Source organism: Mesoplodon mirus (genome assembly GCF_964341445.2).
Source record: "Mesoplodon mirus genome assembly, chromosome: X".
NCBI classification, from domain to species: Eukaryota; Metazoa; Chordata; class Mammalia; order Artiodactyla; family Ziphiidae; genus Mesoplodon; species Mesoplodon mirus.
The window spans coordinates 139524889-139539164 of NC_138981.1; the positions used below are offsets into that span (position 1 = coordinate 139524889).

The 14276-nt window shown below is 56.3% G+C and overlaps 2 protein-coding genes across 2 annotated transcripts; both read right to left on the bottom strand.

Moving 5' to 3' along the window:
• Positions 1-2157: 2157 nt before the first annotated feature.
• LOC309796996 (sodium- and chloride-dependent GABA transporter 3-like) lies at positions 2158-3645 on the bottom strand (the record flags this gene model as incomplete). The annotated part of the gene is made up of 2 exons (XM_082610370.1): positions 2158-2301; positions 3217-3645. The coding sequence occupies 2 exons, from the start codon at positions 3643-3645 to the stop codon at positions 2158-2160; spliced, it is 573 nt and encodes a 190-aa protein (XP_082466496.1).
• A 5206-nt stretch (positions 3646-8851) lies between these two features.
• Positions 8852-10580, bottom strand: LOC309796863 (sodium- and chloride-dependent creatine transporter 1-like). Its single transcript, XM_082610272.1, has 4 exons — positions 10399-10580; positions 9347-9481; positions 9152-9255; positions 8852-9063 (listed from the first exon to the last, which is right to left on the bottom strand). The coding sequence occupies exons 1-4, from the start codon at positions 10549-10551 to the stop codon at positions 8874-8876; spliced, it is 582 nt and encodes a 193-aa protein (XP_082466398.1). The 5' UTR covers positions 10552-10580; the 3' UTR covers positions 8852-8873.
• Between the last annotated feature and the right edge of the window lie 3696 nt (positions 10581-14276).

Here is a 14276-nt window from a genome sequence, read left to right on the forward strand (position 1 = left end):
CTGCCACCATGTGAAAGTGCGGGGATATGCATAGTAACTACCTAGAGTGAGCCCCCTCCACCGTCAGGAATGCTCATCTCCAGACATTAGCGTTAGGGAAAGAAACTTCCACCTTGTAAATTTCACACGTATGTATTGTTTAAGCATTGTCAGCACGTATGTATTACTTTTGACATAAGTATTTTTATTTTGGGAAAATAAAAATACTGTTCTATTAGATTAAGGAATAATCTTTCCTAGTCTGCTTCCTTTAAAACATTGGAAATGGATTATGAATTTGATGAAAAGTCTGCACCACTGTAGAGGACATCTATGGGTTTTGTCACCCAGCATCCGTTTCCCTTCTCTTGGTACTGGTATCGTCACGTCACCCTAGAAAATCTCCCCTTTCCTTTTCTCTCGGCCATTATGGTTCTGATCGAGTTGACGTCACCTCTGATTCCGGGGGTGGGCATGTGGCTCAGGCCTGGCCAATCGGAGCACTGCTTTCCTGCGGCCGTGGTGATCCCATCCAACCAGTGACACTTTTGGGGCTGCAGGGGAGGCAGGCTGGCAATGGACAGAGGGGAAGCTAGAGCAAGAAGACAGATCTCAGAGGACCGAGTCCTGGATCCAGCCAAGCCTGAAGACAGGAACTACCTCTGTACATTTCAGTTACACAGACCCAGAAATTCTCCCTTTGGCTTAAGCCAATGTGGATATTTTTGATTGTTTTTGTTCTACTCAGTTCCAAACTCTCCAAGGGGCTCCCTGTCAGAGTTGAAAACAAAGCCTTACAGTGGCCTGAAAAGTCCTACGTGATCCAGCCTGTATCCTCTCTGGCTTCATCCCTTCCCCTTCCCCTTCCCCTTTCCCCTTGCCTATTTGAATCCAGCCCCACAGGGCTCTTTGCCCTTTAGGAAAAACGAGGCCCATTCATTCCTGCCTCAGGGCCTTTGCACTGGCCTTTTCTTGTCTAGAACTCTTCATCCAGAGTTCACCGGGGTTACTGAAATGTCACCCGCTCAGCCAGGCTTTGCTGGCCACCCTATTTGAAATTGCATCCCACTTTCTCCTCAAGTGCATTACTTATAAAAGGCGTGAGCTTGCCTTGAAGCCCCATCAGGATCCCTCTGTCCATATTTTTGCAGACATCACCCCATCCCGATAAATGGTACTTGACAGAAATGGGTATTAATGTGCTAGAGATGATCACACAGAAAACCTCTTTTAGGGAGCATGTGACTTAACTTGGGGAGGGCCTCTTATAAGCATCTGTATTTTTTATCGATATTTCTCTGGAACACGAATGGGTAGATCATGTTGGCCATGTACAGGCAGGAACACAGACCCTGGGGTCACATGGACAACTCACAGCTCTGCCGCTTATTTAATCTCTCTGAGCTGTAGTTTTCCCATTTGTAAAAAGGGCAGAATGCCATCTGGTTACTTCAGAGTTGCTAATGAGATGAGGCAGCCAACACACCTAGAGTAGTGCCCAACCAAAGGTAGAAGGCAAGGGACTTCCCTGGTGGCGCCGTGGTTAAGGATCCGCCTGCAAAGGCAGGGGACACGGGTTCGATCCCTGGTCCGGGAAGATTCCACATGCCGCGGAGCAGCTAAGCCCGTGCGCCACAACTACTGAGTCTGAGCTCTGGAGACCACGAGCCCCATCTACTGAGCCCACGTGCCATAACTACTGCAGCTCTCGCGCCTAGAGCCCACGCTCTGCAACAAGAGAAGCCACAGAAATGAGAAGACTGCACACCACAACGAAAAGTAGCCCCCACTTGCCACAACTAGAGAAAGCCCGCACGTTGGCCATGAAGCCCAGGATGGAGAAGACCACGAAGCCAGCAAAGAAGCTGGTCCCGCTGTTGATAAGTGCGAGGATGATGGCATCCCTGGGGGCAGAGGGGACCATGTGGGCTGGTGAGACTGCCTGCTGCCCATGGGCAGGCAGGGCAGGGGTGGCAGGGCCGTAGTGCCTACTTGTAGCAGTTGTTGTTGAAGCGATTGTAGCTGCCCAGGGCCGTGAGGGCCCCCAGGCCAATGGCGTAAGGAAAGAAAATCTGGGTCCCGGCATCTATCCATACCTGGAGGTGAGCGAGGGGAGAGCAGGTGTGAGGAGCCCTGCTAGGCCGGCCTGCTCCCGCACCGTGTCCCCCCACCCGACCTCTACCTCACCTGAAGGGACGCCAGCTTCGACCAGTCGGGCTTGAGATAGTAGACGATGCCGTCCAGGGCTCCAGGCAGCAGCACTCCCCGCACGAGCAGCACAACCAGGACCACGTAGGGGAATGTAGCGGTGAAATACACGACCTGGGGGGCGGGGCCCCTCAGAGGGGTCCTGCGGCACCCACCTCCCCCTTAGGCGCCCTCAGCCTGCGCAGGGCTGCCAGGAAGGCCACGGTCCCCGTCCGCACCCCCCCCCACAGCTGGCCGGTGTGCTCAGTGCTGAGGAGGGAGGCCACCCAGCGGCACCCCCTTCTACTCATCAGAGCCACGGCTCCTCCCAAAGGAAGCTGGGTGTTTGGCTGGGGCACCAGCAGCCCCACGGCAAGAAGTACAGGTCAGCTGCAGAGGGAGGGAGAGGCAGGGAGCGAGGCCGCAGCCCGCAGGCAGGTCCCACGCCTCCCGTGCCGACTCCAGGTCCTCGTCTGCAGAGAGGCGGGGGTCCTCGGTGCCGGGGATTAGAACTCAGCTAGCCAGAGACAGAGGCAAGATCAAGACCACAGCAAAGGCCTCTGCCTCCCACCCAAGCAGCGCCAAGCGGCTGCTCTGCGGACCCTGCTGGAATGCTCCCGCCCTCCAGAGACCTGGCTGTGTCCCGCGTGTCCCGCAACCGTCGGCACGCTGTCTTATTGTGTCTGTTCACACAGTTGTCCCCGCAACCTGACAGGGAGCCCCTGAGGGAGGGATGTGTGCAGGCTCCCTGCTGGGTGCCCCAGGGCAGACAGGCAGGTGAGGAAGACAGACCGACAAGGTCAAAAAACTGACTCAGAGCCAGAACCCAGAGAAACTGGAAGGGAGGGAAGGCTGCCGGGCCTGGAGGCGCAGGGTGGGGAGGACTCTCCAGCCAGGGGGTGGGGATCAAGTGGCCCGGACTGAAGTCCCTGCCCCTCCTCGGGCTCTGGCCCTGGTGCAGTCTCCTCCCGTGGCAGCAGTGGTCGCTGGCAGACACCCACACCCCCCCACGCAGTGCTGCCCCCAGGCCTGCCGTCACCCCGGCTGGACCTTTCCTGTTGACTTGACCCCCTTCCAGACACAGAAGTAGACCAGCACCCAGCGGGCCAGGAGACACAGGGTCACCTCCCAGTTGAGGGCCCCCGGAACCTCCAGCCCTCCGGAGAGCTGCAAGACTTTGTTCCTGTGGGAGGGAAAGGCCATGAGGGCTGTGCCAGCAAAGGGCCAGGAGACTCGGGGTGGCCCTGGGGTGGTGCCCCCCGCCCCCCCGCCGCGCCCCCCCTGCCGCAGCCCTTGCGTCCAGCCGGTTTTCCCCACGCACCTGGCCGGCCCGGGCCAAGCCTGCAGCCTGGAGTCGCCGCAGTCTGTGTCCCTGGAGCCTTGGAGCCGCTGGTGGCCTGGCCCCACGCCGTCCACAACAGGCCCAGAAGCAGTCCCCCACTTCCTTCCCCAGGCGGGCAGGCACCGCCCGCTCTGCATCCCTGGCCTCAGCCCCCCAGGGCCGGGCCCCAACACACGTGCACGTGCACACACATGCATGCGTGTGCATGCACACACACATGCAGACTTGAGCTACGTGTGGGAGATGAGAGGGCTGGCCGGGCCTGTCCCAGAGGCACCCGACTCCCTGCAGAAGTTGATGACAGGGACCTGCACTCAGCAAGCTGGTCACACGTGAGGGTGGCCCGCCTGGCACCAGCACAGACTTGGAGGTGCATCGGGCTCGCCTGGGGTTTGCCGGTTTGCTGGGAAGCAGTCACGTGCCCAGAGGCCTCGCAAACGTGACATCCGGGGAATGGCGGCGGGGCCTGCTTGTGCAGGCGCTCCTCTGGTAGCCCCCAGTGACGTCACCGCCTAGGGGCGGAGCTTCCTGTGGCGGCCTCCGTTTCCTCAGAAGCTCGTGCTGGGCGTGGAGGACAGAAGCGAAGCCTGAGGCAGCATGGAGGAGGCAGCCCCAGGCGCTGGCCGCGGCGTGGCGCGAGGTGGTGTAGTCCAGGGCGGCGGAGAAGGCCCCAGAGGTGTCCCAGAAGAGGGTGGAGGTCCACCGGCCGCACAGCTGCCGCCTGCTCGTGGGCCGAACGGACATGCTTTGCGCCGGGCGGGCATACGCGTCGTCGCAGGGCCCGGTCGCCATCTCCCGGGAAACCGAGGTGGATGCGCCGCAATGAGACAGGGTGGAGACGCTGCGGGGGGACCTGGTAGAGACGCTGCGGGGGGACCTGGTGGAGACCCTGCGCGGGGACCAGGTGGAGACCCTGCACGGGGACCAGGTGGAGACCCTGCGCGGGGACCAGGTGGAGACCCTGCGCGGGGACCAGGTGGAGACCCTGCACGGGGACCAGGTGGAGACCCTGCACGGGGACCAGATGGAGACCCTGCGCGGGGACCAGGTGGAGACCCTGCGCGGGGACCAGGTGCAAACGCCGCCTCAGGGCTGGGTGTTTGTCGGGCCCGTGGGCAGCGGATCCGGAGGCCAATTGCTCCAGTTGTATTCTGTTTGAGGAGAGGCCGGGGGATGCGCCTTCGGGAGGCAGTGGAAGGGGGGGGGAGAAGGGGGTCAGTCGGGGGATGTGAAGGGGTGGGGGAAGGGGTACCAAGACCGTTGGAGGCGCTGGCCTGGTGGGGGGCCGGGGGTCAGCGGGGGCTGGGAGAGGTGGTGGGGGGAGACGGCCTGAGGGACCAGAAGGGAGGGGAGCAGACCTGGAGGGGCCCGAGACAAGTGAGAACGGCCTGAGGGGACGCAGGCCTGCGGCCCAGGCCAGGTCGACGGACGGTTCCTTGACTGTGCCGCCACCGGCTCCTTCCCGGTGCCCCTCCGGTGGCCCGTGGAGGCAGAGAGGGCCTGCCAGCCCCCGGCGCCGCATGCGCAGCCCCACCGAGGGGCGGTGTGGAAGGAGCTCGCGGTGAGCGGCAGCACCGTCGCCGTGTGTGTTCTCCGAGGGGCCCCGGTGGGGGGCGGTGGCCGGTGGCCGGTGGCCGGTGGCCGGGCTCGTTCTAAGAGTGAGTTGGAGACCCCCGAGGCGAGGTCTGAGGACGTGGACTTGCGCGCCGAGCCTGCCCCCCGCTGAGGGGCAGAGCGTTCCGCTCACAGTTACCATGTTTACCTTGGTTTTCTTTTGCTCTCTCCCTTTTAGCCCAATGAGTGCTGAGGACCCTGGCCGACTCCAGATTTCCATCACCTCCGGTCTCACCCAGCCTTCCCCGTTGGTTCGGACCATGCAGCACTTTGTGTCCCGTGTTTCCACTAAGCCCGGGCCAGGAGAGGGGGCGTAGGACTCACCTAGCGTCTCTTCCTAGGCAGGGCGTCCCTCCCCAGGGCGTTGATTCCTATACTAGTTGCCACTTCATTATGGGGCCCTAATTGTTTGCTTGCATTGGTCTTGGGCACAAGATCTTGGCCCTGTTGTTTCCCTGTTGCTTCCCTGTTGCTGGAGGAGGAGGGTGCTGAAATGTTTGTTACGGCAGAAAATAAAACTGAACTACTATTCCGTGTCTGAGTATACTTTCAGGTACTGCGCCTCCACGGTTTCTTGCTTTGTCCTTGGTTCCAAGGGAAGGTTCTGGGCTTCAGATATTCTAGTAGTACAAGGTAACTGAAGACAGTTTAGGAAGTGGAAGCACATTAAAATGCACTATGTCCTGTCATTCAGCGTTAACTACTACCGGTATTTTGGAATATTTTCTTAAGTTGTATACTTTCATTTACATATAACAATAATATAATGTAATTTTTGCAAGTTCGTGGTTAATTTTTTTCCTGAATTATTTTCACTTAACATATGAGCTTTTTTTCCCCTAAAATTTCTTCAAAAACCATGTACTTCGCTGCATAAAAGAAGTACTATAAGTGTTAAACATTTAATACGTTTCTGTTTATCCCTATTATAAGTAACGAGTCAGTGGAATTCTTCTGTGTAAGTATTTGCCTGGCTGGTTATGTCCTCAAGGTAGATTTCAACGGGTAGAAGTACTGAGGTAAAAGTTCACTTTTCTATTGATTTTTTAAGGCCGTTGGTGTACGGTACATGGTTGCTGCTCAGAAAGTGTGCCCTCCCACCAGAATTCTAGTTTGCCCACCACCTTGTACCAGTAGGTCTGATTGCTGCCAAAATAAAAAGCTTAGTTTGCAGGAGAAGATCAAACAACCCAGAAACACTGGAACTGGACCTTTGTGGTCTACTGACCTTGTTTCAGACGAGTGAAGAAAAGTTTTGGGACAATTAAGTCTTTGGGGGAGGAGTTAGCCCCCTCTAACGGATAGTGTTTCCTGCAACCTCGCTAAATTTGCTTATAGTTTTAGTAGCTCTTCTGTGAATTACATCATATTTTCTACATACATGATCAGGTGGTCTGAAGATAAGGTAGTCTTACTTTTCCTTTCCAGTTGGGATGCCTATTTGTGATTGATTTCTCTCCTAATGGGATTGGATTTCCCTGCTGCTTTCATGCCTGGTGATTTTATATTGGATGCCAGACACTGTGCAATTTTACCTTGGATGCTGGATATTTGTGTTCCCAAACATATTCTTGAGCTTGTTTCTGGGACTCTGTTAAGTTACTTGGAAACAATTTGATCCTTTCAAGTCTTCCTTTTGGTGAGAACAGGGCAGGTTTTAGTGTAGGAATAATTTAACTAATTAACAACCTCCAATATTTGTTAGAAACAAAGACTCTTAGACTTCATCAGTTGGAGTGTTAGTAAATCTATCGGGACATTTATTTGGCATTTTATATTGAAGTTGAAGCTGTTTTTACCCTTTGGCCCACCTCTGGGAATCTATCAGAGAGAAAGTCTTGCATATGCCAACAAGGCAGAGTTAACCAGAATGTTAATTCTAGCATTGAGTAAAAAAACGTCAACTGAGTAAAGATTCAGTGAATTACAGTAAGCCCATCCTAGTGGAAAACCGTGTGGCAGTTAGAGAAAGAGCAAGGTAGATAGCTGGGTACTAAGAAAGATGAAAACAAGTTGAGAATCTCTGCGTGGTATGGTATGTTCTCTTCTCACAGTGTGCTGCCACCATGTGAAAGTGCGGGGATATGCATAGTAACTACCTAGAGTGAGCCCCCTCCACCGTCAGGAATGCTCATCTCCAGACATTAGCGTTAGGGAAAGAAACTTCCACCTTGTAAATTTCACACGTATGTATTGTTTAAGCATTGTCAGCACGTATGTATTACTTTTGACATAAGTATTTTTATTTTGGGAAAATAAAAATACTGTTCTATTAGATTAAGGAATAATCTTTCCTAGTCTGCTTCCTTTAAAACATTGGAAATGGATTATGAATTTGATGAAAAGTCTGCACCACTGTAGAGGACATCTATGGGTTTTGTCACCCAGCATCCGTTTCCCTTCTCTTGGTACTGGTATCGTCACGTCACCCTAGAAAATCTCCCCTTTCCTTTTCTCTCGGCCATTATGGTTCTGATCGAGTTGACGTCACCTCTGATTCCGGGGGTGGGCATGTGGCTCAGGCCTGGCCAATCGGAGCACTGCTTTCCTGCGGCCGTGGTGATCCCATCCAACCAGTGACACTTTTGGGGCTGCAGGGGAGGCAGGCTGGCAATGGACAGAGGGGAAGCTAGAGCAAGAAGACAGATCTCAGAGGACCGAGTCCTGGATCCAGCCAAGCCTGAAGACAGGAACTACCTCTGTACATTTCAGTTACACAGACCCAGAAATTCTCCCTTTGGCTTAAGCCAATGTGGATATTTTTGATTGTTTTTGTTCTACTCAGTTCCAAACTCTCCAAGGGGCTCCCTGTCAGAGTTGAAAACAAAGCCTTACAGTGGCCTGAAAAGTCCTACGTGATCCAGCCTGTATCCTCTCTGGCTTCATCCCTTCCCCTTCCCCTTCCCCTTTCCCCTTGCCTATTTGAATCCAGCCCCACAGGGCTCTTTGCCCTTTAGGAAAAACGAGGCCCATTCATTCCTGCCTCAGGGCCTTTGCACTGGCCTTTTCTTGTCTAGAACTCTTCATCCAGAGTTCACCGGGGTTACTGAAATGTCACCCGCTCAGCCAGGCTTTGCTGGCCACCCTATTTGAAATTGCATCCCACTTTCTCCTCAAGTGCATTACTTATAAAAGGCGTGAGCTTGCCTTGAAGCCCCATCAGGATCCCTCTGTCCATATTTTTGCAGACATCACCCCATCCCGATAAATGGTACTTGACAGAAATGGGTATTAATGTGCTAGAGATGATCACACAGAAAACCTCTTTTAGGGAGCATGTGACTTAACTTGGGGAGGGCCTCTTATAAGCATCTGTATTTTTTATCGATATTTCTCTGGAACACGAATGGGTAGATCATGTTGGCCATGTACAGGCAGGAACACAGACCCTGGGGTCACATTGACAACTCACAGCTCTGCCGCTTATTTAATCTCTCTGAGCTGTAGTTTTCCCATTTGTAAAAAGGGCAGAATGCCATCTGGTTACTTCAGAGTTGCTAATGAGATGAGGCAGCCAACACACCTAGAGTAGTGCCCAACCAAAGGTAGAAGGCAAGGGACTTCCCTGGTGGCGCCGTGGTTAAGGATCCGCCTGCAAAGGCAGGGGACACGGGTTCGATCCCTGGTCCGGGAAGATTCCACATGCCGCGGAGCAGCTAAGCCCGTGCGCCACAACTACTGAGTCTGAGCTCTGGAGACCACGAGCCCCATCTACTGAGCCCACGTGCCATAACTACTGCAGCTCTCGCGCCTAGAGCCCACGCTCTGCAACAAGAGAAGCCACAGAAATGAGAAGACTGCACACCACAACGAAAAGTAGCCCCCACTTGCCACAACTAGAGAAAGCCCGCACGTTGGCCATGAAGCCCAGGATGGAGAAGACCACGAAGCCAGCAAAGAAGCTGGTCCCGCTGTTGATAAGTGCGAGGATGATGGCATCCCTGGGGGCAGAGGGGACCATGTGGGCTGGTGAGACTGCCTGCTGCCCATGGGCAGGCAGGGCAGGGGTGGCAGGGCCGTAGTGCCTACTTGTAGCAGTTGTTGTTGAAGCGATTGTAGCTGCCCAGGGCCGTGAGGGCCCCCAGGCCAATGGCGTAAGGAAAGAAAATCTGGGTCCCGGCATCTATCCATACCTGGAGGTGAGCGAGGGGAGAGCAGGTGTGAGGAGCCCTGCTAGGCCGGCCTGCTCCCGCACCGTGTCCCCCCACCCGACCTCTACCTCACCTGAGGGGACGCCAGCTTCGACCAGTCGGGCTTGAGATAGTAGACGATGCCGTCCAGGGCTCCAGGCAGCAGCACTCCCCGCACGAGCAGCACAACCAGGACCACGTAGGGGAATGTAGCGGTGAAATACACGACCTGGGGGGCGGGGCCCCTCAGAGGGGTCCTGCGGCACCCACCTCCCCCTTAGGCGCCCTCAGCCTGCGCAGGGCTGCCAGGAAGGCCACGGTCCCCGTCCGCACCCCCCCCCCCACAGCTGGCCGGTGTGCTCAGTGCTGAGGAGGGAGGCCACCCAGCGGCACCCCCTTCTACTCATCAGAGCCACGGCTCCTCCCAAAGGAAGCTGGGTGTTTGGCTGGGGCACCAGCAGCCCCACGGCAAGAAGTACAGGTCAGCTGCAGAGGGAGGGAGAGGCAGGGAGCGAGGCCGCAGCCCGCAGGCAGGTCCCACGCCTCCCGTGCCGACTCCAGGTCCTCGTCTGCAGAGAGGCGGGGGTCCTCGGTGCCGGGGATTAGAACTCAGCTAGCCAGAGACAGAGGCAAGATCAAGACCACAGCAAAGGCCTCTGCCTCCCACCCAAGCAGCGCCAAGCGGCTGCTCTGCGGACCCTGCTGGAATGCTCCCGCCCTCCAGAGACCTGGCTGTGTCCCGCGTGTCCCGCAACCGTCGGCACGCTGTCTTATTGTGTCTGTTCACACAGTTGTCCCCGCAACCTGACAGGGAGCCCCTGAGGGAGGGATGTGTGCAGGCTCCCTGCTGGGTGCCCCAGGGCAGACAGGCAGGTGAGGAAGACAGACCGACAAGGTCAAAAAACTGACTCAGAGCCAGAACCCAGAGAAACTGGAAGGGAGGGAAGGCTGCCGGGCCTGGAGGCGCAGGGTGGGGAGGACTCTCCAGCCAGGGGGTGGGGATCAAGTGGCCCGGACTGAAGTCCCTGCCCCTCCTCGGGCTCTGGCCCTGGTGCAGTCTCCTCCCGTGGCAGCAGTGGTCGCTGGCAGACACCCACACCCCCCCACGCAGTGCTGCCCCCAGGCCTGCCGTCACCCCGGCTGGACCTTTCCTGTTGACTTGACCCCCTTCCAGACACAGAAGTAGACCAGCACCCAGCGGGCCAGGAGACACAGGGTCACCTCCCAGTTGAGGGCCCCCGGAACCTCCAGCCCTCCGGAGAGCTGCAAGACTTTGTTCCTGTGGGAGGGAAAGGCCATGAGGGCTGTGCCAGCAAAGGGCCAGGAGACTCGGGGTGGCCCTGGGGTGGTGCCCCCCGCCCCCCCGCCGCGCCCCCCCTGCCGCAGCCCTTGCGTCCAGCCGGTTTTCCCCACGCACCTGGCCGGCCCGGGCCAAGCCTGCAGCCTGGAGTCGCCGCAGTCTGTGTCCCTGGAGCCTTGGAGCCGCTGGTGGCCTGGCCCCACGCCGTCCACAACAGGCCCAGAAGCAGTCCCCCACTTCCTTCCCCAGGCGGGCAGGCACCGCCCGCTCTGCATCCCTGGCCTCAGCCCCCCAGGGCCGGGCCCCAACACACGTGCACGTGCACACACATGCATGCGTGTGCATGCACACACACATGCAGACTTGAGCTACGTGTGGGAGATGAGAGGGCTGGCCGGGCCTGTCCCAGAGGCACCCGACTCCCTGCAGAAGTTGATGACAGGGACCTGCACTCAGCAAGCTGGTCACACGTGAGGGTGGCCCGCCTGGCACCAGCACAGACTTGGAGGTGCATCGGGCTCGCCTGGGGTTTGCCGGTTTGCTGGGAAGCAGTCACGTGCCCAGAGGCCTCGCAAACGTGACATCCGGGGAATGGCGGCGGGGCCTGCTTGCGCAGGCGCTCCTCTGGTAGCCCCCAGTGACGTCACCGCCTAGGGGCGGAGCTTCCTGTGGCGGCCTCCGTTTCCTCAGAAGCTCGTGCTGGGCGTGGAGGACAGAAGCGAAGCCTGAGGCAGCATGGAGGAGGCAGCCCCAGGCGCTGGCCGCGGCGTGGCGCGAGGTGGTGTAGTCCAGGGCGGCGGAGAAGGCCCCAGAGGTGTCCCAGAAGAGGGTGGAGGTCCACCGGCCGCACAGCTGCCGCCTGCTCGTGGGCCGAACGGACATGCTTTGCGCCGGGCGGGCATACGCGTCGTCGCAGGGCCCGGTCGCCATCTCCCGGGAAACCGAGGTGGATGCGCCGCAATGAGACAGGGTGGAGACGCTGCGGGGGGACCTGGTAGAGACGCTGCGGGGGGACCTGGTGGAGACCCTGCGCGGGGACCAGGTGGAGACCCTGCACGGGGACCAGGTGGAGACCCTGCGCGGGGACCAGGTGGAGACCCTGCGCGGGGACCAGGTGGAGACCCTGCACGGGGACCAGGTGGAGACCCTGCACGGGGACCAGATGGAGACCCTGCGCGGGGACCAGGTGGAGACCCTGCGCGGGGACCAGGTGCAAACGCCGCCTCAGGGCTGGGTGTTTGTCGGGCCCGTGGGCAGCGGATCCGGAGGCCAATTGCTCCAGTTGTATTCTGTTTGAGGAGAGGCCGGGGGATGCGCCTTCGGGAGGCAGTGGAAGGGGGGGGGAGAAGGGGGTCAGTCGGGGGATGTGAAGGGGTGGGGGAAGGGGTACCAAGACCGTTGGAGGCGCTGGCCTGGTGGGGGGCCGGGGGTCAGCGGGGGCTGGGAGAGGTGGTGGGGGGAGACGGCCTGAGGGACCAGAAGGGAGGGGAGCAGACCTGGAGGGGCCCGAGACAAGTGAGAACGGCCTGAGGGGACGCAGGCCTGCGGCCCAGGCCAGGTCGACGGACGGTTCCTTGACTGTGCCGCCACCGGCTCCTTCCCGGTGCCCCTCCGGTGGCCCGTGGAGGCAGAGAGGGCCTGCCAGCCCCCGGCGCCGCATGCGCAGCCCCACCGAGGGGCGGTGTGGAAGGAGCTCGCGGTGAGCGGCAGCACCGTCGCCGTGTGTGTTCTCCGAGGGGCCCCGGTGGGGGGCGGTGGCCGGTGGCCGGTGGCCGGTGGCCGGGCTCGTTCTAAGAGTGAGTTGGAGACCCCCGAGGCGAGGTCTGAGGACGTGGACTTGCGCGCCGAGCCTGCCCCCCGCTGAGGGGCAGAGCGTTCCGCTCACAGTTACCATGTTTACCTTGGTTTTCTTTTGCTCTCTCCCTTTTAGCCCAATGAGTGCTGAGGACCCTGGCCGACTCCAGATTTCCATCACCTCCGGTCTCACCCAGCCTTCCCCGTTGGTTCGGACCATGCAGCACTTTGTGTCCCGTGTTTCCACTAAGCCCGGGCCAGGAGAGGGGGCGTAGGACTCACCTAGCGTCTCTTCCTAGGCAGGGCGTCCCTCCCCAGGGCGTTGATTCCTATACTAGTTGCCACTTCATTATGGGGCCCTAATTGTTTGCTTGCATTGGTCTTGGGCACAAGATCTTGGCCCTGTTGTTTCCCTGTTGCTTCCCTGTTGCTGGAGGAGGAGGGTGCTGAAATGTTTGTTACGGCAGAAAATAAAACTGAACTACTATTCCGTGTCTGAGTATACTTTCAGGTACTGCGCCTCCACGGTTTCTTGCTTTGTCCTTGGTTCCAAGGGAAGGTTCTGGGCTTCAGATATTCTAGTAGTACAAGGTAACTGAAGACAGTTTAGGAAGTGGAAGCACATTAAAATGCACTATGTCCTGTCATTCAGCGTTAACTACTACCGGTATTTTGGAATATTTTCTTAAGTTGTATACTTTCATTTACATATAACAATAATATAATGTAATTTTTGCAAGTTCGTGGTTAATTTTTTTCCTGAATTATTTTCACTTAACATATGAGCTTTTTTTCCCCTAAAATTTCTTCAAAAACCATGTACTTCGCTGCATAAAAGAAGTACTATAAGTGTTAAACATTTAATACGTTTCTGTTTATCCCTATTATAAGTAACGAGTCAGTGGAATTCTTCTGTGTAAGTATTTGCCTGGCTGGTTATGTCCTCAAGGTAGATTTCAACGGGTAGAAGTACTGAGGTAAAAGTTCACTTTTCTATTGATTTTTTAAGGCCGTTGGTGTACGGTACATGGTTGCTGCTCAGAAAGTGTGCCCTCCCACCAGAATTCTAGTTTGCCCACCACCTTGTACCAGTAGGTCTGATTGCTGCCAAAATAAAAAGCTTAGTTTGCAGGAGAAGATCAAACAACCCAGAAACACTGGAACTGGACCTTTGTGGTCTACTGACCTTGTTTCAGACGAGTGAAGAAAAGTTTTGGGACAATTAAGTCTTTGGGGGAGGAGTTAGCCCCCTCTAACGGATAGTGTTTCCTGCAACCTCGCTAAATTTGCTTATAGTTTTAGTAGCTCTTCTGTGAATTACATCATATTTTCTACATACATGATCAGGTGGTCTGAAGATAAGGTAGTCTTACTTTTCCTTTCCAGTTGGGATGCCTATTTGTGATTGATTTCTCTCCTAATGGGATTGGATTTCCCTGCTGCTTTCATGCCTGGTGATTTTATATTGGATGCCAGACACTGTGCAATTTTACCTTGGATGCTGGATATTTGTGTTCCCAAACATATTCTTGAGCTTGTTTCTGGGACTCTTGTTAAGTTACTTGGAAACAATTTGATCCTTTCAAGTCTTCCTTTTGGTGAGAACAGGGCAGGTTTTAGTGTAGGAATAATTTAACTAATTAACAACCTCCAATATTTGTTAGAAACAAAGACTCTTAGACTTCATCAGTTGGAGTGTTAGTAAATCTATCGGGACATTTATTTGGCATTTTATATTGAAGTTGAAGCTGTTTTTACCCTTTGGCCCACCTCTGGGAATCTATCAGAGAGAAAGTCTTGCATATGCCAACAAGGCAGAGTTAACCAGAATGTTAATTCTAGCATTGAGTAAAAAAACGTCAACTGAGTAAAGATTCAGTGAATTACAGTAAGCCCATCCTAGTGGAAAACCGTGTGGCAGTTAGAGAAA